Consider the following 24,531-nt stretch of genomic DNA (forward strand, 5'->3'; position numbering starts at 1 on the left):
AAGCCTTTAATCCTCTAGTTTACAATAGTTCTTCAAATCTTTTCCAAAAACAAATACCTTTCCCAAAGCAGGTGGTGCACTAGAGACAGGGAGTCATCCTGTCCTTTGCTAGGTACAGTGTTTCACAGACCAGCTGATTTATTGGCTGAGAAGGCTTATCATGGACCTTTCTAGTTAAGGTGAATGAGAGATTAAGGAGTCATTTTGTCACAGCTGAAAGGCGTAAAGCACTTCAAATTAGGAAAAAAAAAAAAGTCTGTTTCTTCAATAAACTCTTAGGGGTTGGGTAGGGAGAGTGGTAAGACAGCCCTTTATTTTATGCACTATTTTAAAAAAAAAATCTATTTACTAGGTAATTTTTTTCTATTGCAGTTTGTTACAAGATGAATTTACGGTTTATTTAAAAGGGCTTTTTTTTTTTTTTTTAAGTAGCCAATCACATGTGAAGTTTTCATGAAGACTTTAAAACCAGTAATCTTTCACTGACTAAAGAACAGAGATTTTTTTTTTTTAATTGTCGTTAAGCAAGTTCCAAAGGAAAAAATAACTAAGTGTTGCTAAATTTGCTTCACAGCACTTTCACCAACCCTGGAAAGCCTTACCTTGGGCTGGAGCACAAACCACTCATCGCCCTGATTTTCGAAGTTCCAGGAATCAAATGGAATTTCCACCTCCCCAAGGAAGCTGTTGCGTCCAAATCTGTCATAATGCCAGACAGAAAGCTGTAAGGTCCTGGTTTCCAGCTGTGTGTGACTGATGACATACTACCAACAAAAAAAAGAGAAAAAAAACCCCTTTCAGAATAAGCAGAAATAATAGTTTCCACTGAGCCTTTAACAGCTTTAGCTCAATTTCACAGAGCCCACGGCAGCTAACAAATGGAGCATGAAAGAAAGATTTGTTTTCCATGCAAACAAGACTGATCTAGCCAGAAAACTCATAATGTTAATGTGAAATCTCGCTCTTTGCTTTTTGCATTCTGTGTTAATTTATGTTACTATCACAGTTGTGGAGCTCTTTTTTCCCCGTATTATTTACTCGGTATTTATCATTATAAAGTAAATTATGATGCTTAAAACTATGACCCTATTAATTCCTTACAAGTTTGTGTAAAAGAAGCGCATCAACATCAAAGTTTGGTTCATAAGAAGAAAGCGCGTTGGTTCTTTCATCCCTAAAGAGAATCTGCTGAACACTAGTTTATAGAAAGCATCCTCTCCTTTCCAGTTTTGCCTTTGTAACTTATGAAAAATTGTTCTGAAAACACATACAACTGCATCTGCAAGGCATGCACTGAGAGTATCAGTCTAAGGAACCATTGATGGTTTTGAATGCAATTAAAAAACTCATCTGAAAAAACATTATAGTCTAGCAAATACACAGAAGATAATAAACATCTGGAATTCTTGCTCTGCACACTCTGCTTTTAGAAAAAGAGCTCATTAACTCCCTGAAATTCACTCTTCTCATAATGTTGGCTGAAGAGACCCAGATGCCTTATTTTTGCATCAGGAACTGCGTCTGAACACAGACACACACTCTCCAAAAGCCAAAACACTCTGGTCAATTGGTTATTAATGTATAGATGTGTCTACAAAGCTTAATCACAGATGCCAACACAGTTCCACTGTGAGAAATGTCATCTTCTGCAACAATGAAGTAAAAGTCAAAGAGGTAGATCAATGCAGACGGATCAAATTATTTTTCTTTTCTTTTTCAACAGGACTTTTAGTTGGGATGAAGAGATGTAGCTCTTGCTTACCTACACACAATTCAAGTAAGCCCTTTTTGTTACAATTTGTATTTTTCAGAAGTTTCTAGGCCATATCCTCACCCAGTTCCCTACCAACAAACAACTTTAGTGCTGCGTTACTTGCTAAATTAAGTCTAACATCTTCTTTTTCCAGTTCAAGCAGGTCTTAACTTTACTATATACCATTTAAAAACAACACTATAAAAGAGACTCTCCTTTGGCAAGCAGTCTGGCCAGACCAAGTGTGTGTGCCTGCAAAATGGTTTTGTAGCCAGGTTAAGCCAAGTATACGGGCCAGGGAACATCTATTTGCCTCTATTATAAGAAACTTATTTAAAACATAACTGAAATTACAAAAAGAAATATTTCAGGAGAAAATAAAAGCAGTTTCTGGCCTCATGACACCCCGCTGGATAACTCTCTCCAAAGGGAATAATCAGGAGCCTTGAGGTCCAGGTCCCAGACAGGCAGTGAACTCTGTCATTCCCACCTGCACCACAGAGCCAGAGAGGTGAATAAGAGGCTTGTGAGGAGCTCAAAACAGTTCACCCTCTTTAGTGGACATGGGTTAAAGGCAAGGAAAGAGAACCTGGATGCTGTGCTCCACCAGTCCTCAAGGAAGTAATCCATCTTTATCTTTTGCAACAGAGAATGAACTTTGCCACAGCTTATTAGGGAGGCAAGTAGAGAAACAGTTGTTGACCTTTTCTTATCAAAGAAAAGGTCTGCCTTAACAATAAATTGAAGCCTCCAGAAGAATTCAGATTTTACTGCAGAATGTTATTTTTCTCTTCAAAATCAGTTAGATGGGAAGTTTTAATCCAGGTTTACTTCAGCATCAGGCACACAAAATCTTTAAGGTGCTTTTAACAACTCTAAGCTCAGTTTAGATGGGAACTTCAACAGTTTTGAAAGAGATCTGTAGAAACTAATAGACATTTTACCTGTGAAGGGGAGAATCGAACAAAACCAGCTCTTTAATGCTGGAAGCCAGAAATTGCAACTTATATGTTTACTAAATGCTTTTGCTTAAACACCTTCCCTTTTGAGGCACCTCTTCCAGATTCTAATCCCCATAGCAGAACATATATAGAAAATACCCTTGAGAACAAGTGAAACATTCATCACAGCCTGAGAGAGAGACTGTTCTCACCTTCAGCATCTCATTAAATTCTGGATTGGTGCTGTTACTTTTAATTTTGGTCTTGCGCTTACTTTGGCGGGACTTATCAGGCAGAAGGTACGCCTTGACATACCTGCAGATCAAGTGGTAAATTGTTAGCAAGGAATAAAAAATGGCCAGTTTGAGCAAGGACCTGACATTGCTGCATTAGCAACACATATGAGGAAATTAATTTTTGCAGTACAAACAGTGTAAATGGGCAAAAGAAATATGAGAAAAGTGGAAAGATACGGTCTTTAATGAAAAACATAGAAATGTTAGTCAGATAGGGTCAGAATAACAAAAGGCAGAGCTAAATTAATTTACTCATCCTCAGAAATGCAGCAAGCTCTTCTAACACTGTCCCTTTTGCAGTATGTAATTACTGGCTGGTTACATATGATAAAGCACACACTAAAATTACAAGATAAATAAAAACTTCATAACTTAAATACTACAGAATTACTTATGATTAGAGGCACTAATTATTACTGTCTGATGAGAGAATTTATATTATGCTGAAAACTGTAATGACAAACTCAGAGAACATGGTACTTGCAAAGTGAGTTTATGGATGCATGAAAACAAAATTATCTCTAACCCTCCCTCCCATCACTCTTCTCGTGTACTTCAGTTTTGATTCTAGAAGTAAAAAAATTGACGTTTCCTCCCTATTACTTCATATTTTTGTCCTTTTACTATTAAACATGTTGATAATTTAGGTAATCTTATTGTTTCCCCAGAGCAGGCACATGTTGCCCTAAGAAGCACATGGAAAATGCACTTCCCACAGGGAACCCAAACCCAACCATCACTGAAATGTGGGCTTGTAATTCACAGGCTTCTATCACAGCCCCGGATTGTGATAGTGGAGGAGGACACCCCTAGCGGAGTTTAAGGAGATTCTTCTCTGTGCTTACGGATCTGTCCTCTGCTTCTTCTCATCTCCAATGGCCAGGTTTCTGCAGCTCTTCACCAGGATGTTGAGGGCACCTGTTTTGTAGATGTAGCTGATATTGAGAAGGATTTCCCCGCTGACCTTCACGTTGCCATAGTCACCAGTTTCACTGTACACACTCAGCATACTGTTAATGCTCGTCTGGAGGGGGAGAGAAAAAGGTCTTAGAGGCTGAAACACATTATTCTCTTCCAGAATCTGCTTTCTTCATACAGCTATAGCCATGCAATATTATCACACTTGTTAGGACTTGCTATGAAAACATATCTAGATCATAGAATAGAAATAACACAATTTGGTGTAAAAGGGAGTAAGAATTACAGTTAATAATAGTTTAAATTTCCAGACAGATGATGTTTATACATGCAGGACTCAAATCTATTTATAAACGTGACTAAATCTTAGTTACCACCTTTTAATTAATGGGTGAACTGAAGAGTAGACAGGCTACATAAATTGTAAGCTCACGTAGGTTCCAAGCAGAAAAAAAAAAAAAATCACCTCCTGGCTCAGCTGGTCACCTAATTTTTACTGAGTGTCATAAGACAACTACTGACAGAACCCTTAGAAAAATGTATAAGGATGCTTCCCATGTTGGAGATGGCATAAAACCGTATTTGTTTAAAGTGCAACCCACTTCTCATTAGCAATTCTGAAACAAAAAGTAAAATTCAATTTCTGCCATTTTTGTAAAGCCAAAAATGTTTGGTAATAATCCCACAAAATTTTCCACTACGGCATAATATTTCACCCCCCAAACACTTTTTCTTTACACTAATAAGATGCAGAGAATTGCCTTGAGGATTTCCTTTTCCAAAAGTTTACAGTTAGGAAAGAACTGAATATTTCTTAAAGAAAATCAGAGCAATATCCATACTTCCCAGAGCATTCAAGAAACCTGGTGCACATTTTCTTTTGAGTCCTTGAGCAAGACTCCTCAAAAACATGCATAACCATCTAAATTCTAACACACAAGAACCTTGCAAGACACACAGGTAACAGTCTTCAACAGAAAGGGAGAAAAGAGAGAGAAACCTTAAAAGTTAGCTAAGCAGAGGATTCAGGAGAACTCACAGTATCACCGTCTGTTTCAGGCACATTTAAATATGTCCACTTTCTGTCAGAGCCTTCTGGGGAGTTCTTTAAAGAAGGCAGTGCAAAAAGATCAAGAGAAAAGAGCATTAGATTGATGCAATAAGAGTAAGTACAGTGAGAAATCTTTACCTATACAGACAGGTAAAAGAAGTTTGCATTGCAAAGCCATAGTGAGAAAAGAAGAAAAAGGGTATCACTAAATCAGAGAAATGCTGTATTTTCCATATATTTCAAGTATTGAAGGATGTGTAGTTTGAGGTAATTAAATAGAAATGAGGTGTAATCTCTGTATCAAACTAAATAAGTTATATTTTAGACCACCAGCTCAGCAGATTTGGATTCATATTGGATTATGTTTGGATTTGTTCTCATTTACATGTGCATGTAGTCAATACTCCCTGGAGCTACTGAAAAGCTAAGCATTCCTGTATTTGCAGCATCAGTGCCTTTGCAAGAAATTATAGTTTCTCTGTGGAGTTCATAAGAATAAAAGACAAATGCACAAAAATGTAGAAACATGTCACTCTATGGAAAAAAAAAAAAAAAGAAGCCATATTTAGTTATTGGGGGAAATATTTTCCCTCTACTTGCTAGAGCAGGATCCAGAAATCTCACCAAGGACCTCAAGGGAAACTGTATATCTTAATCTACCTCCTTCCTTACCAGCTGCAGGGAAGAGCACAGTCAAGGGAAAGAGCCACACAGAAAGAATTTGTCTGTGGCAAAACCCAACTCTTAGAGCACTTTGCCAAAGGGCCCTGCAGCACAGAAGGCTGGAGGGGTAAACAGTTCTGTGTCAATGTGGTAAACAACAGATATGAAAAAAAATTATTTAAATAAGCAATTATTACCCATAAAGTTAATTTTATACACAATGTAGGAAAAATAAACAGCAAAAAAAGGTGGTTTTAACGTATTTCTGCTGACCTTCTTTATCCTTAATTAAAAAATAAAAAAAAAAAAGGCTTGTCCTTTTAATCCTTTCTATAACTGGCTGAAATTCCACAAACAGAACTGCATAAAATTACTGGAAAATTATCAACACATACCAACAAATGTGTCTTGTTTCCTTCTATTCCTAACTTGCCTTCCAGCCTTTACCATTTATGCATTTCCACCTCTGGCATCCATGAAAATGAGTATCCTTGAACATCGCTTCCTTTGAAACTGTCAGTGAATTTTACAGTTCCAGTATCAGCTACAAAATGCCTAAATTATCCCTATAACAACTTGTATGCCCACTTCATAAAAATGAAAAGGTTATACCAAAACAAGGAGGTGGATGAGTTGTTCTTTACTGAATCCAAATACATTTTTCCTCAATATTTAGGTAAGCAGGCAGCAAGGGATAAAGAACTGAGAAAAAAAACACAGCAGGAAATCCTAAACAGACCTTTGACCCTAGAATTTATGCATACACAATTTTTGAATTGTTTACAAACCACAAATAAAATTACACAAATTTAATAGAACTTTATATACTTCACTGTCTACCCCATCCTCCCCACAGGACACCGTTCTGTAGCATTTACACTGGCCATTACAATGTCTAATCCTTAAGAAATATACTCATATGCCAGTTCCATGAGTAGTAAACAACAATCACATATGAAGGATGCAGAGCCTCATTTTAGTACCTCCCTAAGAATTATATTTGTTTTGCATCACATTGCTGCAGTAAAGCACTGGAACCATTTAGTCTTACTGATGTGAAGGGTCTTGACAACACCGCATAAATATGCTTGGGAAAGAAGTCAGTGAAGGATACAGGGAAAACTAAATACATAGTTGATGTTTTAGCACTGGGAAAATGCAAAGAAAATTACTCTAAAATTTTGAGATACAGTTTCTCAAGAGATGCAGTTTCCACTTCCATTTTTGCTCACTCATGTTGCAGGTAGATCTCAAGTTTTTTTTTTAACCCCTTGTGATACTTCTCCTTTTTTTCTCAAATGCCCTTTGTCAGACTAGACATACTTACATTAAATACTCAGATTTAAAAAAAAGGGAAAAAAAGGAGAAAAACCATGTAGTTAGACATTACTGTACATTAATCATGTTATTTCAGTATGATTCAATAGTACACAGTCACTTGAAGGATAGCACATGAAAAAAACATACAATGAAGAAGTTCAAAGGCTTAACAATCAGTCTGAAGGCAAAAATAAGAGATGGGGAAATGTAGTTAACTAGCAACACACTCAAGGGGAAATGAAAAAAAAAAAAAAGAACCTGTAAAATTGACCAGCTGTTGCAGAGAAAAGCAGCTTGCCATTCACAACTTTGTCATTAACATAGCATGGAGTGACATTAAATATCATGCCATGGAGAAAGGAAAGCATTGAGATGAGAGATTATCTCAAACCTACAGCACTGGAAAAACTGAACTCTGCTTGAGAAAAAGGTCAGAGGGAAATCTACAGCAAAGGACAAACCCCAGCACACAGACAGAACACTGTCTACAGCACAGAGGGAAGGATCTCCAAATGCAGTTCCTCAATCAGTGGCTGAATCAGAGAAAGAACTTGAGCACCTGCAGCCCTCCTATCAATACTCAGAGAAAATAAAAATTATTTTTCTATAGAATCCATGGGACCAGCAGGCAGTGGATACTATGAGTCACAGCCAGCTTTGGCTGAGTGGGTGTAATTAGACCAGTATCAAGAGGCTGGATGTGCTCAAGTCTGATTTGGTGTGAAGAGCTGCACGTCTCTGTTGTGCCTGTTTCTGACAACTACACGAATCAGAATGAAAAACGGTCTGGACATGGCCAGATCTAAGACATCAAAATACTCTATGGTGGTAATATTCCCAGCCTTTTCTCATCTCCATGTAAGCCAAGCTTGGGTTCAGCCATCTCCATCTCTTTGGGATCAAGAACGTAGGTAGGGATTTCCCGGGCCCTGCTTGCATGGGGACTAAAGGAGATGCAGTCTAGAAAAGACAGTTCAGTGGTTATTGTCATAGACCAAATTTTCTCTTCCCTTTTAATATACAGACTCACCATCTCTCTTCAAAACTTCAACACTGACATTCTACCTAGTTTGTTGCAATTTTATGATACTCTCTATGCTATCCAGAGCAATTCCCAGACACAAGTCATAGAGAAGAGTGGCCACGGAGGACTTCGTGATTTCTCTGAAAATATTATCAGTTGCCCACAGATCCCAAAAAATGAGGTATACAGCAGATAGTAATAAACTAGACATGGTAAAGGCTACTTGCATCATCCATTTCCTTTCCCAGTGAATAACAGAGAGCATAAAAAACTGCATAAGGCTTCTTATTCCAATTTTGTTGCACCTCAAAAACACCTGTTATAACCTGAAAATTAAGATATCCTTTTTTTGTCACCAACCCAAATCCCCAAATCTCCCTCCTCACTGTTATACTTTTCAGATGTGGGTGGCACAGTAATCATGTCATAAAGAACGGGAGAAGTTATTTGCAGCTGGACAATGATGGTAATATGTACTCAAACACACAGACAAGTATTTGTGTCCCAAGAATCTGAACAATCAGAAAGTGGTTTGAGATGGAAGATCCCACTATAGCCTTGTTCTCTTAATTTCAATTAAATTAAGATGAAGTGCTCCTCTGCAAAGTTGAACAGTCACTTACCACAAACACCGTTTGCCTTCCCCAAATGCAAGATTGTTAATAGCCTGAGCATGTGAGGAAATCTGCTGATGAGTATGAAAAATAGTTTTCTCTTCTCATGCACTGCAAAGAACAGCACTTTAGCTTTGAATGGCATCAAAAATATAATAGAAAATCTATCTAAAATTAAAGGACATTTCTTAAGTGCAGGATGAAAGATGATCTGCTGCTAAGTGATATGAAGATAAATTCCTTTTTAGAGGAAAGATGATGTTTTGTGGAAGGAAAAAGCATATGTTTTCTATTCAAGGTCTTACTGTTGATAATCCACTTGTCATATGTTCGTGTTTTCTTGAATAACGAGAGGCCACTATGGCATCAATATCTTCTTCTCTTTCATCCAGATAATCCTAAATGACAAACAGGCATTTTAGTTGTCACGTTCTGCTCTGTATTTGGTCTGTCTCTGTCACTTAATTTTGTTTCACAGGTTTTCCACTCCAGGAAGACAGTGCAGGATGCATGCAAATTCTGTTCTCTAGAGGAATTTTGGTTTACATTTTCCACATCTTTGCACAGGCACAGAGGACAAGGGGAATAGGCTTTCTTACGGTTTCAGGGTTCAATTGTTTAAGAACTGGAAAAGTTCACAAATACACTTCATCTCTTATTCTGGAGGCATATATCTTTGCATGGCCAACAGCTGCACATAAACAAACCCCCACTTCCATGCCTACTAACAATCCCATGTGAACTGACTTATTCTGCTTGCTACTATTTTGCATTCATGAATTCAGCTTTGAAAATCTTGGAGGGACATGGTAAGAATCTGTTAAATCTTTAAAAAGTAAATGAGTGAATTAAGGTCCCATTCCAGTGGCACCACTGATCATAGTTTACCTGAAGACATGTGTAGCCAAGAGCCATTAGATAACTGACTGGGACAGCCCAGGTTACAAGTTCATACAAGACAAAATTTTTAGAATCCAGAAATCCAGTTTACCAATTATTACCCACATTTGCGCCAGTCACAGTTACACAAGTAGACAAGCACATGATTTGCATTACTTCGTGCTGCAGTGTTTGGAGATGATTTCGTGGACACAATTGTTAAAGCAGACACCCTTTAACAGGCAGTGCTGAAAGCCTTGGATCCTTGTCAAACCACATGGGAAGAAACCTGCCCTCATACACACTGAATATATTTGAGAGGTAAGCAAAAAACCCAGCTGATAGGCAGTTTTTAAAATTCTTGTACTGTCTTAACAAAAAAAAAGGGAGGAAAGTCAATAATTGCACAACTTCATATTTGTGCTTGAGTTTTAAAAAGTGAGACTGAACTGTAACATGTTTAAATTGTATATAGAAAAAATAATTTTGTTTAAGGACAGCAATAAAGTAAAATCTAAAACGAAACAAGATCTGGTTGATAGTTCTAATACAACTCTTAAATTTTGCTTAAAGTAACAGGAAAAAATGCCAACAGATAATTATCCTATTAAGTACAGTTTGGAAATTTCAAGTGTTTCCTAAGACCTTATGGCAGGTTTTTGGAAAGACTCTGCTTTTAGTTTCAATGCAAGTCAAATTATCAACCTCCTTATATCTGCTTTGCAGCTATAAAAGTTTCATGTTTTGGCCTACCTCAGTCTCTATTGCTTGGTTGCTCTCACTCTGAAACTAAACAGAAAAGTACTGTATTCAAATTCAGGGGTCTCAAGAACTGCTTTGCTAATCAGGAAAAACAGAGCAGAGAAGAAAAGCTGCTGGAGAGTCACTGTCACAGTTTACATAAAAGATCTGCAGTACATTTGTTGTTAGTGTGCATAAAACCAGCTGTTACGTCTCTTCTCCTCTGCTCCAGTGATTGAATTAAAGCCAGCTGAAAGTGATGCAAAATTTTCTATCACCATTTTGCAGTTGTAACCACATATTTAATATTGAGCAGAGGGAAATCAGGACAATCTATCACTAACTGGGACTGGGATTTACATGCTGAAGAAAACACTTCTCTTGGATTCATGTTCTTGCCATGAGTTTCTTCTGCTGGTCTCATACCTTTCTAACCTATTCAAGGCAGTGTTACCATTCCACAGAAAAAAAAGAAGTTATAGATATTTATAAATATTTAAGGAAATATATATAAATATATAAAAGGAAAAATCCATGGAGATCCAGGCACAACAGAACAAACTATTTCAGGTAGACAGAGAGCTGAATCCTACAAAAGTAATCCCCACCAAAAACCTGAAATACAAACAAAAAAACCCCAGTCTACCCTTCATTTCTACTTCCCTCACTAAGTTCAGAATTCAAATGATGTACTCTAGTTTTAAATTTGTAACAAGAAAACACAGTTTTCTTTCTTGCCCAGATAACAGGAAGAAGCAGTTCTGGTAATACATATAAAAATATTTCTTTTACAGTGCTGTATGTATACCAGTGAACTTTAAAATAAACAGTGCTACATTTATTTGCTGAATAATAAAACACAAGAGAGAAAAAAAAAAAAAAGGGTAAGCAGCATCCTCAGATTGGGGTGTTTCAGGTCTAGACACTCAAATACTGACAGTGTTTCACAGAGTCCTGAGGACTGCTAATTTAGCTAAAACTAAAAAAAAAAAAAAAAACCTAAAAAAAAAAAAAAAGTTAATGTGTTAATGTTTAACCTATGCTCTTTGTTCATTTTGCACCAAGATGAGTGTGTTTCTCAGGAGGTGTCACAGAACTGCGACTACATAATTGGTTAGTGTTATTAGCTTATTAAAGTTAGAGCTAGTAGGATATTAATCTCGTGGTCTCCAGTGGGGGTTATAAAATGCACATCATCCAATTACTTCTGAAAAAGCAGCTGAGCATGAACACCACTTGGTGAGCAATTCAACACACACCTCTCTAGACAAGGTGCTCCCACCTGAACACTAAATTTAACTGGTTCCCTCTGTTCCTTGATAAATATCTACCACACTAGGTGGTTTTCTGGGAGTTGTCCCTTTTTACTATCAAAAACAGCAGTAAGTTAGGGAAGCAAAATATCCATTCAATTTTCCAGCTGATTTCTCTGTATGTGTACTGGGTTTTCCTGATAAAGGTGGGAGCAAAGCAGCTGAAAGCCTTTTGCCATCCTTTCAGTTGATAAATTCCAGCAATCTGCATGTGCTATTGACACGTGGCATCTCCCACACCACTGCTGTCAGCTCCCATGGCCCAGGACTAAAGGACCTCAGCCAGCTCCATCAGTCAGCTGAGAGGAAAGGAGGTATAACTTCCCAACTTTTCTCAGGATGTTGGAGCAGTTGTTACCTTCATCAGATCTCTTTCTCTTTATCTCTTATATCAAGCATCAAGTTATACTGAACATCAGACTGAATTCCAGCAGGAATACAGCTTTTATCTTAAAACACTGCATCCATAATGATGATAGGACAAGATTATTAAGGACTTCTGTGAGTCAAACTACCCTGAAAAATATGGTAACACTAAAGCTGATGAATGCAATCAATTCATGTCATAAGGCAGAGAAAAGAGAGGACATGAGTAGAATCAGAGATCTGTGAATCCTGTTATGAATGAATTTTTAAAGGGAATGAGTGCTCTCACGGACCCTGGAGCAACTAAATCAAGGTTATGCCACAAGAGAGGTCCCCTACGCTAACAAAGAAGCTAGAGATTTGCTGAGTGCAATTGAAAATTTCATCTAGAGTCAGCAAGAAAGAAAAAGGAAAAAAAAATAGAAAAAATAAAAAGCTGCCTCTGAATAAGAGGAAGACAAAAATCAAAGAACAGAAAACCTCTCTGGACTTGTCATCTCTGACATCTGCCTCAGAGAAATACCTAAGTAGTAACCATCAGACCCAGTAAATTAGAGCAGAGAACTGATATAAAGAAATTTAAAGTCTGTATTTTCTTATTTTATGCTTTTCTTCTGCAATATTTTCCAGCTTCTTAACAAAGGACATATACTTTTTCTTGATTACAATTTAAAAATAAACCACTTATTTTTTAAGTTTTTCTTCCACCAACATCTGATGCACTCCTTAAAGAATAACTCAAAGCAATGCTGCAGGCAAATTCTCTGACTGTTAACAGTCCAAGAAACAGATGGAAATCCCAGCATGTGATTTTCCACCAAGACAGAAGTATCAAACTCTACAAAGAGGGAAGACATCTCCCGTGACCAGTGCTCTTCGGAAAAGAGCAGATGGTAGGGAAGGATTATGACAACAGACAAAATGCATAAGTGACAAACACATATTTGGAAACTTTAGAATAAACTGAGATTACATGAAGAACTGTTTAAATAACTTTTTCCTCCCTCATGCATATTTAACAAGCTTGGATGTTTTTTTATAGCACTGATGCACATCTGCACATTGCATAGCTTGGATATGTGCATAAGAGGAGAAGGAAATTGTGAATTACTTCAGTAAAAGCAGTCCATAAAATACACAAAAAAAGACATGGAGATGTATAGAAGACTCAACAGGAAAAGGAGGGAAACAACAGGGGAAGAACAGCAAGTCGGGTCTTCATTTGCTAAAAATACAAATAAGGGGAAAGCCAAACCAGATAAAGATTAAAGTCTTCAAAGTATTGAATTTATCAGCATCAAAATTAAAATCTATGAAAGTATGAATTAACAGAACTTCAGAGCATGTGTAATTTATTGCCTGGAATTTATTTTCAGGCCAGATTTTATATAGATATACATACAGTGCTGCTTTTGATAAGTCTAAACAAACAGAATTTCCACCAGATAAACATTTGCATCTTTATAACTCACCAGTTCCTGATCTAAGGCACTAGGTACAGATTTGCTTCTTATGCTCAGAGTATCCTCATTTCCTTCAGAGAAGGATTCACTCAAATCTATCTCAGAGCGGCTACGGTCTGGAAAATAAAAACAATTAAAATGTTTGCTATAATTTGTACCAAAATATTTCTTATCCCATACAAGTATTGTCCCAAACCCAACTGTTTTTTAAGAAAAAAAATTCATCAAAGCAATACTTTAGTTACTTGTCAAAAACTATGACAATTGAACATCAATATAATAAATGGAAAAATATGGTTTCTGATGCTGTTCACCCTTCTGGGCAATATTTCTTTCCCCTGCACTGCTTATCTGCTGGGATTGTCTCCTGTGGATGATAATACAGATCAAACTTTTGCCCGTGTCTTGGCCTGTCAGCCTGGAATATTGCAAAACTTGCCATACAAGTTCTCACAGTGATTACCTCCCACCACTACCAACTTCGCTTCAGCATCTCCTTCAGAATCAAGCAATTCTAGGGATACAAATGGATGCAGAAAATACTTCTGACATTAATGTTGTTCCTTGTGCAGAAATTATGAGAAAACAAACAAGGCTCAAGACCTCCAGCAATTCCTTTCAGTCCCACAGGTCCTCTCATCCACTCTATAGGCATAAAACACAGATGTCTCAGACAAATATTTTCTTAGTCCTCCTCATCTAAGTTCTTTGTATGCCTGTTTCAATATATTTGGAAAGAAAGAGAGGGAAGAGAATACTTTTAGATCCTGCAGATAGGAATCTGAATCTTCTAGCTGGTCTACAGTTGACATGACAGCAAAGGTCTCTCTCCTGAGCTTAATATCCTTTGACATCTGCCAACAAGGAGACAGTGAAGAGTCCTAGGACAATTCCTAAGTTACCCACAATTTTGCTTGGCATCAGTTTGCTTTGGTAGCATGAGGTCAGTTCTTATCTATTAGGAAAGCCTTTATTTTATAAGGTAGCAGGAAAATTTTCGCTTCATAAGGGAGTAGCCATCTGTAACACCTTTGCCTGGAGTTGCACTATACAACATTCTCAAAGAAACTCAGATGCTTTAAAGCTGAAGTATCTAAGGTACAGAACATTACCTCCTTTGATTAGCTCTGTGGGATACACCACAAAGTTTCTTCTTTGGGCTAAATTCAGCTGCAATAAAGTGAATCCTGCTGTGTTTCAGAGAGAAACCTGTAAACCCAAACCCACTCCGTTATCCCTGTGGGAAGCCAGCTGAGTGCATTGGGAGAAGCAAAGAGTGCAGGTTGTTCCTGCCTCTTGTTTCAGATGAGAAAAAGAGGATCTCCACCTGCTGCTGCAAAGTGGCTGTGACAGCACCTTCCTGGGTAAGCCTTTTTCACCTGACAGCCACCCATGAAATGAGGTAAATTACAGATTGACTGGCAGGTTCAGTGCATCACATATCAAAATGAAATGACATGAAGTCTGTATGGGGCTTGCTCTCTGACCACTCTTTGTTTCCCAAATTTGCTTCTGGGCAAAGTGGGTGTAAAATTTAATGGGCAGCAGCGGAGTAGTATTGTATACAGATTGCAGATAGGTAACATTTTATTCAACTGAGCACACAGAGAATGATTTAAGAATGTGCAATTGTGAATGAAGTCTTTTAAATTCTGAGCATGTGATTTATCTAATACTCACACTGTGCCAATATTACTGGGGTTAGGATTACCATTTTATTCATGTAAAACTTGTGAAGTGGTATGAAATTGGTTAGTAAAAGGGAAGCATTTTCAGAATGAATATGGACAATTTTATAAAACTTACACCCGGTCTTTCATTGTACTTTAAAAACAAAAGGAACAGAGTCATAAGAATAGGAATAATCCTCTGATAGTAAAGGCTGGTAGAAAGAAGGAAAAGACTTAATACTTGCCTGATGACAAAGACACCCTAGAAACTGCAATGGAAGGTGTTCCAGATGCTTTCCTACAGTGCTTCTTTACTAAATCTTCGGGTACACTTTCACTTGCTGGAATAATCACGCCGTTTTCTAAGCCAGTGTCCTGCCCAATAAAAAAAATGCACACCCTCTAAATACAAAAACTGAGCTTATTCACTATCAGTCTATAAAAACATCATTTTTATTAGATCCCAGAACTCCAAAGCTCCTTTAGCAACCAGTCTATTACTGAACATATTTAGATTCTAATCTAATCTGCTTTGCTTAGCACTGATCATGCGTAAAATTTGCACAAAAATGTGATTCACGCTTACATTCTGAGTTTGCAGCTGAAGAATCAGAGCAGCTCATCAGGAGTGAGAGCAGGGAACTGAAATACTCAAATCTATTAGAAGTTCACTTAACTCAGAAATAAATTTAAAAAAAAAATATAAAACCTGCGGGTTTTATACCAGCATTATGATTTCAGCCAGGGTAGAGACAAATGGACTTGAACTAATTAAATTATACCAGTATAACCCCTTAAATAAAGCCAATATATTTGATATCATTAAGACATTTTGCCTTCCTGTAAAATAATACCTAATAATATAACTCCATCTGATGTAAATAAATTTTTCAAAGAAATTGAATGCACTTGAAAACAAGTCAGTCTATATGCCAAACAAAAGAATAAATGTAACACCTGTTAATTTATTTACAGTTCCCAAAACTGCCCTTCATATATACTAACACTTCTTTTCTTTTTTGTTAGGAAAGGCAGTATATTAGACCAAGCATCTGGAAGTTAGAAAGAAAATTGATGCATTTAATAGGGCTCTGATCTAAACACTCATCTTTTTTTTTCAAACACTGATGGCAAAAAGTTTTGACTGTAAATTTTACTTCCTCTGTACACTTAAGTCATGGCAACTTAAGATAACTTGCTAGTACAATCTTGATTTTTCAAGAGGGGTGACTGAAATGAATTGGGGAGTGGTGTCTCCATGCACAGCAGGAGAAGATGGGTGGCAAACAGGCAAGTTGTCTGGGAATGAAGAGAGTGTCTGCTCCTGGATAGACGAGCCACATCCTTCTGCTGATTACAAAATAGCCAAAGCAGCCAGCCTAGCTCAGGTGTGGCCACCTGCATCCCAAGAGGCCTAACAGGAGGTGAGAGGGATCATTTTGATAGTGTGCTTAGCACACATTTTGTGTTATGGCATAATTTATGCAGAGCCTAGTGTCCGAATCCAGAAAAAAACTAAAGTCAATTTGGCCTGATTTTTTGCACATGCCAGATTTTTGGTTTCCCTTACAAGTTAGTGGGAGCATACTGGACCCTGCATGCTTGAAAGTCCTGTCTTTAGTTCATAGCACTTAGTTAAGGTCCTGAAGTGCCAAAAAAAGGTTATTCCCAAACCCTTGTGCCTCCCAGTTCAGAATTTTAAACTCATTATATAATGCTGGACATCAACAGCAATTTTTAGACGAAAGAGAACAGTCTGCCAAACCCAAAACCACATCACTGATAGAGCATGACAAGTTCTGTTCCAGCAGAGATCTTCACTGGTCCCAGCAGAACTGAGGAAGAAATAAGATCTTCTCTGTCAGGCTTGCCTTTACTGGGCTACAAATCAATCTAACAGGGCAGATATCAGCCAAGTCATCTTGTTTGGCGTCAGCTGTGCTTGGTGTGAGCCCCACACCCCTCTACTCACCCTGCTATAATCTGCAGTCATGCTGCGCGTGCTGAGCGCCGGAGACCTCGGGCGGGAAGGCACAGGAGCACTTCTCCTGCTCACAGGACCCACAGCCCCTCTCGGATGAGCTGCTGCAGCCTCCACAACACTGCTGTTCAGTGAAAGAGTGCTCCCTCTGGGGTGGAGAGAGGAGTATTAAAGGGTTATTGCTTTGAGCAAACCAAGGCAACCCATTTAGCAAACCACTGCAAGGAAACAGCTGTGCTAACAGGTTTCGAGAGTAACATTGCCCTGCACGGACTGTGTGATCCCCTGCAAGGAAATGGTCACCAGAAAAGAAAAAACACAGGCAGAGGGGAATTGCAATTATTTCATACATAAAAGTATTGTCAGCACTTCTATCAGAACTGCAAATAGCTCAAATGGGCAGCTCCAGCCCAGGCTGCAGAAGATGCAATTTGTCTGAGTTCGTTTCACACCACACTCACATCCCAGCAGTAGGTGTGACAATTCGTGCAACCCTCCCTACCAGGCTGCTGCTTGGTTTCGAGGGAAACTTCTGGCCACTTCTGCAGCCAATGTAATGCCAGCACCATCTCCAGAAAGTCTAAAATCCTTGGCTGTCTGCTCTCCAGGCTCTCCGGAAAAACACCAACTCATTCCCTGTCCTGTTTATGTTGCAATAAAGACTCTTGACCCAGAGTGGTAAATTCTTTCAACCAGTGTGTACAAGTCTTCTTGCTAGGTTTCACATTAGTAAAAGTGACAAAAAACCATCTGTGATCAGCGTAGCAGAAACCATTGCTGTCTAACATCACAACAGGCAGAAATTTTTCCATGGGACATTTTATACTAGAAGATACCGGTAAGTCCATGTGAACATTGAGGAATAGAAAAGGTAAGCTCTTGCGCTCTTTCAACCTTTTGAAACAATGAAAATTATTTTAAAATGTATTTCCACACATTTCTAATTAAAATTTTATTTTTAATTTAAATCTGATTGCAGTAAACATAAAATTTTCTTGGCAGATCAGCTCTTCTTTTTCCAAAAACATCAGTTCAAACCTTTTAATTTTTTTTCACATTTCAGAGAAATCTCAAAAAGTCTTGCAGGACAGTAAGAAATATGCATACAGTCCTACTTACCATATTAATATTTTTAAGAATTATTTTTAACTAGGAATTGAAGGAATTGTATTCTTTCCATAAGGAAAATATGATGTCAGAGGACAACAGCAGTACAAATTTGCTGGGAAAAGTTTCTGGAACTTTCAGCATACTTTCAGTCAAAAGAGGCTTGCTTAATAAATGTTTTAAATTTGCTGGCATTGTCATCATGCTGGACAACAGCTGAATTTCTCCTTCACTAGGTGTAGGCTGTCATATCATGTTTAGAGTAACTACAGTATAAATCTTCTCTACCACAATCTAAATTTTTATTAGAACTACTGTTAAACTGAGAAAAAATACTCTGCCACACCACAGCTCCAGTCTCACTGCCACATTAAGCAATGAACAAGCTCTGAATCCACATTGGTAGAAAAAAAGGAATTTAAAAGGAATTTAAAAGGACCATCTCAAAGACCAGGATTACCTAGAAGTGTTGTGCAACCATGTTTATGTCTTTTAAAGAGCATATGGTAACCTTATTAACAATTACTATTCAATTTCATATATTGACAACAGTAGACAGTGCATAATAAACACGCTCTTATTCATGTGCATTTCCCATACACACATGGCTACTTTTTAATTTGATCAGCCAGTGATCAACAAATTCTACTAAATACGCTGTGGTTGGATTTATCTGTTTATATAAAAATGCATCTTTGGTGCTGCAAAGTCAGAAAAATCAAAGTTTCTGGCTGTCATCTGTGTTTTGTCAAAGCTGTTGGACTTTGATGCACACACACTCAATCTGCCAGTGCATGTAAAGCAGCCAAAGTGTTCAAAACCTGAGTTTTATTGCATATCACATCACTTCTGATGGATTGTTGTGACTTTCTGTTGCAAAAACTGTGTAAACTGTTATAAACTAAGAGAAGTGTTTAGAAGTGAGCTGGGATAAAAGCTCTGAGAACATGTTGCAAGGGGTTCTGCAGGAGTCTTCAGTCAGACTGAGCACTTGCACATCAGACCTGCTAACAGATCTCTCCTGTCCTCTGTCCTTATTTCGGTCTGCTGTTAGAGAAAGATTCAACACATTTTATACGTTTTAAGTAGACAACATAAGAAAAACATTGTCGTGACTACGTGATAGACAAGACCTCAGTATGATAGGGTAGAATGCCTGTGTAGATGACCCTGAAATTCCTATATTACTTCTCCTAGAAGTATCCTGACCTGATGCAATCTCACAGTTCATTCAGCAGCAAAATCAGCAAACATTTTTGCTGGAGTAGAAATACACTATTTTAATAAACCAGTTGAAGAGGTGGAGTTGTGGCCTGGGTCTCTCTGTTCCCAGCTCAGTACATCATCTCTTAAACAGAAATGTTTAGAAAGAATGAAAATTCTCTCTCCATTTCCCTGCTGGAAGGCGAAATTTTGACAATGCAGCTGAAAAGACAAAGGCAATGACAAAGCCATAAATATGCAGGAAAATCTTTGACAGCTACAATGGCCCAAAGATGTCAAATATTTTCAATGTGAAACTCAGAATAGTTAGGGAGGGTAGCCTGGGAAGCTCTGCTATTATTTTTAATAATTAATACTCAGTTGTACAAATTAGGGACATATAAACTAGATACCTAACTAAGTCTTTAACTATGCATATGCAAGACAGGAATTTTCATCTCTCTACTAAGTACAATGTGTTCTTCAATCCTTCTACAAGCTACTATTTAGAAAGTGCCATATCTTCCACAGACAGTAAAATAATTCATCCCCTCTGTGAAAAGAATCTCCTGGCAACACAGCTGGGTTCCTGTGCACTTTGACACAGGATACTGATCTCTCCAGGTGACAATGAGATGACAAGTGCAGGAGGAAGCTGCCCCAATGACTCAATATCCCTAATTTAAAAAGTTCTGCCCCCTGGCTCTGGGCAAAAGCTAAAAGTTGATGACTTACGTGTAAGTCAAGCAAGGCAATAAAAAATAAAACCTGTCTTTACAGACTACTTCACTCTATCTTTCTAGATCTGTACACAGAGATGACCAGGTGCTGAATTCCACTATACAAACAAAATTATTTTACTTCATTTATGGTTAAATCCATGATAGCTTACTTGCAGTTTGGCCTCTCACAAGCATCCCTTTGTCCTGGTGAACTCTCACAGAAAGCTACTTAATTCATATTGCATAATCTCAGTGTTAAGCATCACAGACACCAGATATCTGAGGTTTTGTCTCAGATCCTTCACTCATCTCTATTCTATTCAATGAAATGCAAAACAAATCCAGGAAAACAGCAAAAATGTTACTTCTGGTCTCACAGAAGTCAGGTATGAATCTGGTTAGATACAGAAGGCCTAATCATCTGAGTGAAAAAAAATAGTGAACTGTGTATGGATTAAAGAAGGAAAACTAACTCTGAATTGCCTTATAAGTGCTGCAGCACTTATAAAAAAATAATTCAGTTATCAATTTCCAACAAGGTTGTCTCCATTAATTTTGACATTTTGTAGAACATTTAGAAATTGGGTTTTTTGAATTGTAGGTAATAAAGAGAAGAAAGTTCTTGCTTAAATAAGAAGGCTTATCTGTGTGTGAATTAAACTTCATGATGATTCTTTTACTTGTTATCCTGTGTTCCTGTGTATCTATTTAGAGTCTCCCAGAAACACTGTTTTAAATTTAGAAATTTCCATTGGAACTTATAACAAAATTAGTATTTTTTTTTCTTTTTTAATTTTTGATCCAAAATGTAAAATTTCTGGGTGCGTGCACCTGAGCAAAGAATGTGGGTCTTTATCCAATGTAGACTATACACCACCACAAGAAAAAAAGTGAACTATTTTTTGGCTTAATTTTGAAGGTAGGACATAAGAGGGGTGTTGTTGTATCTGGCATTTTATAATGCTATCAGAGGCAATAACAGAGATCTCTTAAGCCCAGAAGAATGGTTAAGTGGAATCCTACTAGAAATAACTGGGACAATAAAAAAGAAGGGCAGAGAGAGCCTTTGAAGAAGAAAATATAAATTATGATCAGTTAACACGTCGTTACTGAAGAAAAACAAAGAACCTCAGTTCTGCAACCAGAACACAGCTCATCAATTAAAAACCAGAAAACAAAAAACAACCTACTGACATCGATCACCAGGGGGGTAAAATGAGAGGAATGGAGGAAATTTTTAGGTTTGTTGGGGTTTGGGGCTTTTTTGGGTGTTTGTTTGTTTTGTAAACATAAGCTTTCCTTCTCAGACACTATTAATGCTGAATATTGAAAGACACAAAGCAGCACAGGGGCCTGGCAGACATCCCAGGTGAATCCCAGCATGAGCTGTATCAGATCACTGCTCACCTCTCGGAGCATGGTGCTGACTTGCCACTATGCAGGCTTTGAGTTTCAGCTTCTGAGCCTGTGTTCCTCTCACCTCCATCTTTTGAATACGTAATTTCTCCTTTGGTAACTGCCCTGATTACCTTCCTGAGGAAAACAGGAAAAAAAACATTTTTAAATTTGTGATGTACGCATTCTACTGATTTCATCTGTCTGACCCACAGATAACCCTGGATATAAGGGTCAACGCAGCACCAAATTTGATTGTCAAACTGATTCCTATGAAGGGAAAAAAAGCATCATATTTACTACAAACTGCTTTTTGAGACACCAGACATTAAAGTATCACTCCTATTCAGCATGGTCACTTCTAGCTTTGAACTAGAAGTGCCTTTTGTGGAAATTCCTCACTTTTTTTTTTTTTTTTTACAGTTTATAGATAGCAAAGTATTTTTTACTTAAATATGTGTATTTTCCCCTAGCAAATTATGCTATATATATTTTCTCTTGAAGGTATGTCTACAATTATAGGCATCCATACCCCAAACGTGCCATTTTCCAAAAAACATAATATCACCCCCTTGCCTTGCAAAACATGGCCTAGTAAGAAAGAAATTAATTAAATTAATTAAAGCTTTGAAAAATATTAGTATTTTTCATAACCTTATAAACAAGAATAGTAGGATGATTTGTTTCATAACACTGTAAGTAGCAGCTGACCCCGAAAGAGCCTTGTTAAAACAAATCCGCTCAGGAGATACATGAATATGAAACCTGAGGGAGGAAGAAGAAGCAAGCAAGGAAGAGGAGGAATAATGAACAAGTTCTAATGAACAAAACATACTAGGAAAAACAAGCCAAATTATTGTAGGATTAAATTTCTGTTATGGGGAACGTTACCAAAAAAAAAAAAACATTTCAGGCCGCAAACAGAAAAAGACTGCGCATCACTAAAATAAAAAACAGACATTTCTAAAAGTAATTGTTTCTCATAGGGGAATACAACTAATGTATTTGCACAAAGGATTTAAATGGAAGAAGGATTAGAAATGTAAACTTTAATGCAGTCTTATTATATTTACCGACTAGCATGACTTAAAGCAACATCTATTACAGCAGAATCCCTATGCTGTTTCTTCCCCTTTTTGGGGGGAAGCCAGGGTCATTCTGATGCTCTTTTCCCCTATATTAAAGAGATATAAATCACTGATGTTTAATTTCTGAAACCACTGGAACAATTCCATACTCAGCTCTCCTCAGAAGTAAAAAAACTGCAATATTTAGGATCCATGATAGAAATGTGTCCTTCCTTTCAACAGAAACAAAGTTCTCCAACTATCAGCCCACAGAACTCTGGCCATGATATGAACATCCACCCAATTTTATTTCCCATTCATCCAATAACCTCAAGTAAAGTCCAGACACCGCTCATGTAACTATATATTCAGTGCATCTGTTCATGTCCCCTGAGAGTAAGCAAGTGCTCCTCTAAGGGCATAGCCAGGCTGGGGTTAAACACTGCAAGATGACCAGCAGCAAATCTGTTCATTCACTGTCAGACTGCATTTGCACAGATAGAAACTAAAGGAAAACTTGACCTGTGGACAAAACTGACCAGTATGCATAAAAAACTGGCCCTCCAAAACCAAGTTTTTTTGCATTTGCTTCTTCAGCAAACCTACCCTTAAGAACACTCTGTTGCTTCTGAGCATAAACAAGAAAAATCCAGGAGTAGACCTGACTTATTTTCTGTTACTTTCATAGCTGAAGAGTAATTATTGCTGCATTTCCCAGGAAACAGCAATCTAATTATAATAAGTATGCCTTTCAATGAAGGCTGTTTCAAACCCCGGAAAGTTTGAGGCTGATGTAGAACAGTGGAAAAAGTCATAAGATAATCTTTCCAACCTTATGCAGCTGTTTTCAGATTTATCAGTTTCTGGGGAGAAAACGAAAAAAAAAGGCTTTACCCTAACTTTCTAGGTCTGCTGAAGACTGACTTATGCCCATTTGTGGAGAAGGCTGATACATCTGGCTTTTTTTCTTCATTCTCTTGGTGCTGATCGTGGTGTTGAACTTGGAATGTTCTTTCTTCATCCTTGTTGGAAACTGTACCTGCAATGGAGTGGGAAAGAAAAAGTGAATGTTTGCATGAAAATACAGCCCATGTCAAACAACTGCAAAAATAGATTTTCCATTTTTAACTCAAAATGTTTGTGATAAAATATAATGATAAAACCTTGGGGGTTGTTTGGCTTTTCCTTTTAATAAAAGAAAATAGAACTGAAAGTAGCTTAAGATGTTTCTCCTTAGCAGCTTGTCTTGAACCATGCTTCTTTTTTATCTTATTTATCACTGACAATATTTAATAACCAAAGGACCTGAAATTTAATTTTGAAATGGACAGTATTTTCTGTGTTGAATCAAGGAGTGTTTTCCTAATGAAAGATTTCTTCAGCTAGGAGCAAAGTATGGTGAAAATGGCTTAGATATATTTTTCAATATATCTATCACATAACAAAGTAACAAATCATGAGATATCCAATCTGCTAGGTGACACAGTATCAAGAACGTTGGATACGTCCAGTTTTACAGCTCCTGAAGCGCGGTGGTAATGGCAAGATCTGCATTTTGTCGAGCAGCATGTTGGCACCAGGCGTTTTTTCCAACGGCAGCAAACCAATCCCTGTCCTTACAAACTCCCTGCACCCATCACCTTCCTACTGCAAGTGATGCTGTATCTGAAACAGACTACCCAATGAACAGCTTTGTGTGCAGAGGGAAGGAGTTAAGTGAATACAAAGCATCAGCATGGAGGAAAACCGTGTTTCTTAAAACAGTGGTCCTGTGGTACCACAGTAGCTCACAGATGTGGTAGGTTTGCTGTTCTTGGTAGAAGACAGCCAAAATGTTCACTGTTCCTAAAAGTGCAGATGCAATTTGTTGGAGACACCTGGGCAAAAAGAAAGTCTGAATACCAAGTAGTCTGGTTATACCCCATGCTCCAGCAAACAGCACAGGAGTTAACATTTACCTTTCTTATTCTAAGAGAAAAATTGAGTACTTTTTACACACTGCCATCACAGATAAGAGAGAGAAAGTAAAAAAATGTCCAGGTTT

The 24,531-nt window shown here is 37.6% G+C and overlaps 1 protein-coding gene across 5 annotated transcripts in view; it reads right to left on the reverse strand.

Annotated features, from left to right (window-relative positions):
• The window catches only part of SYTL5 (synaptotagmin like 5), an 85,661-nt gene that overhangs the window by 12,880 nt on the left and 48,250 nt on the right, over positions 1 to 24,531 (reverse strand). For 2 of the 5 annotated variants that reach the window (XM_027886370.1, XM_027886462.1), the window contains exons 5-14: positions 23,382 to 23,526; positions 21,433 to 21,558; positions 16,985 to 17,141; positions 15,258 to 15,387; positions 13,352 to 13,458; positions 8,886 to 8,978; positions 4,948 to 5,013; positions 3,836 to 4,014; positions 2,907 to 3,009; positions 603 to 764 (exon numbers count right to left, since the gene is read on the reverse strand). In XM_027886370.1, the coding sequence (XP_027742171.1) occupies positions 603 to 764; positions 2,907 to 3,009; positions 3,836 to 4,014; positions 4,948 to 5,013; positions 8,886 to 8,978; positions 13,352 to 13,458; positions 15,258 to 15,387; positions 16,985 to 17,141; positions 21,433 to 21,558; positions 23,382 to 23,526 (1,268 nt within the window). Of the gene's footprint in view, positions 1 to 602; positions 765 to 2,906; positions 3,010 to 3,835; positions 4,015 to 4,947; positions 5,015 to 8,885; positions 8,979 to 13,351; positions 13,459 to 15,257; positions 15,388 to 16,984; positions 17,142 to 21,432; positions 21,559 to 23,381; positions 23,527 to 24,531 lie in introns of all 5 variants that reach the window. The other 3 variants (XM_027886551.1, XM_027886728.1, XM_027886642.1) reach the window with 3 other exon arrangements.

Source organism: Empidonax traillii, unplaced genomic scaffold (assembly GCF_003031625.1).
Source record: "Empidonax traillii isolate 1590-97213 ecotype Southwest subspecies unplaced genomic scaffold, ASM303162v1 scaffold1:size7828297, whole genome shotgun sequence".
Taxonomy (NCBI): Eukaryota; Metazoa; Chordata; class Aves; order Passeriformes; family Tyrannidae; genus Empidonax; species Empidonax traillii.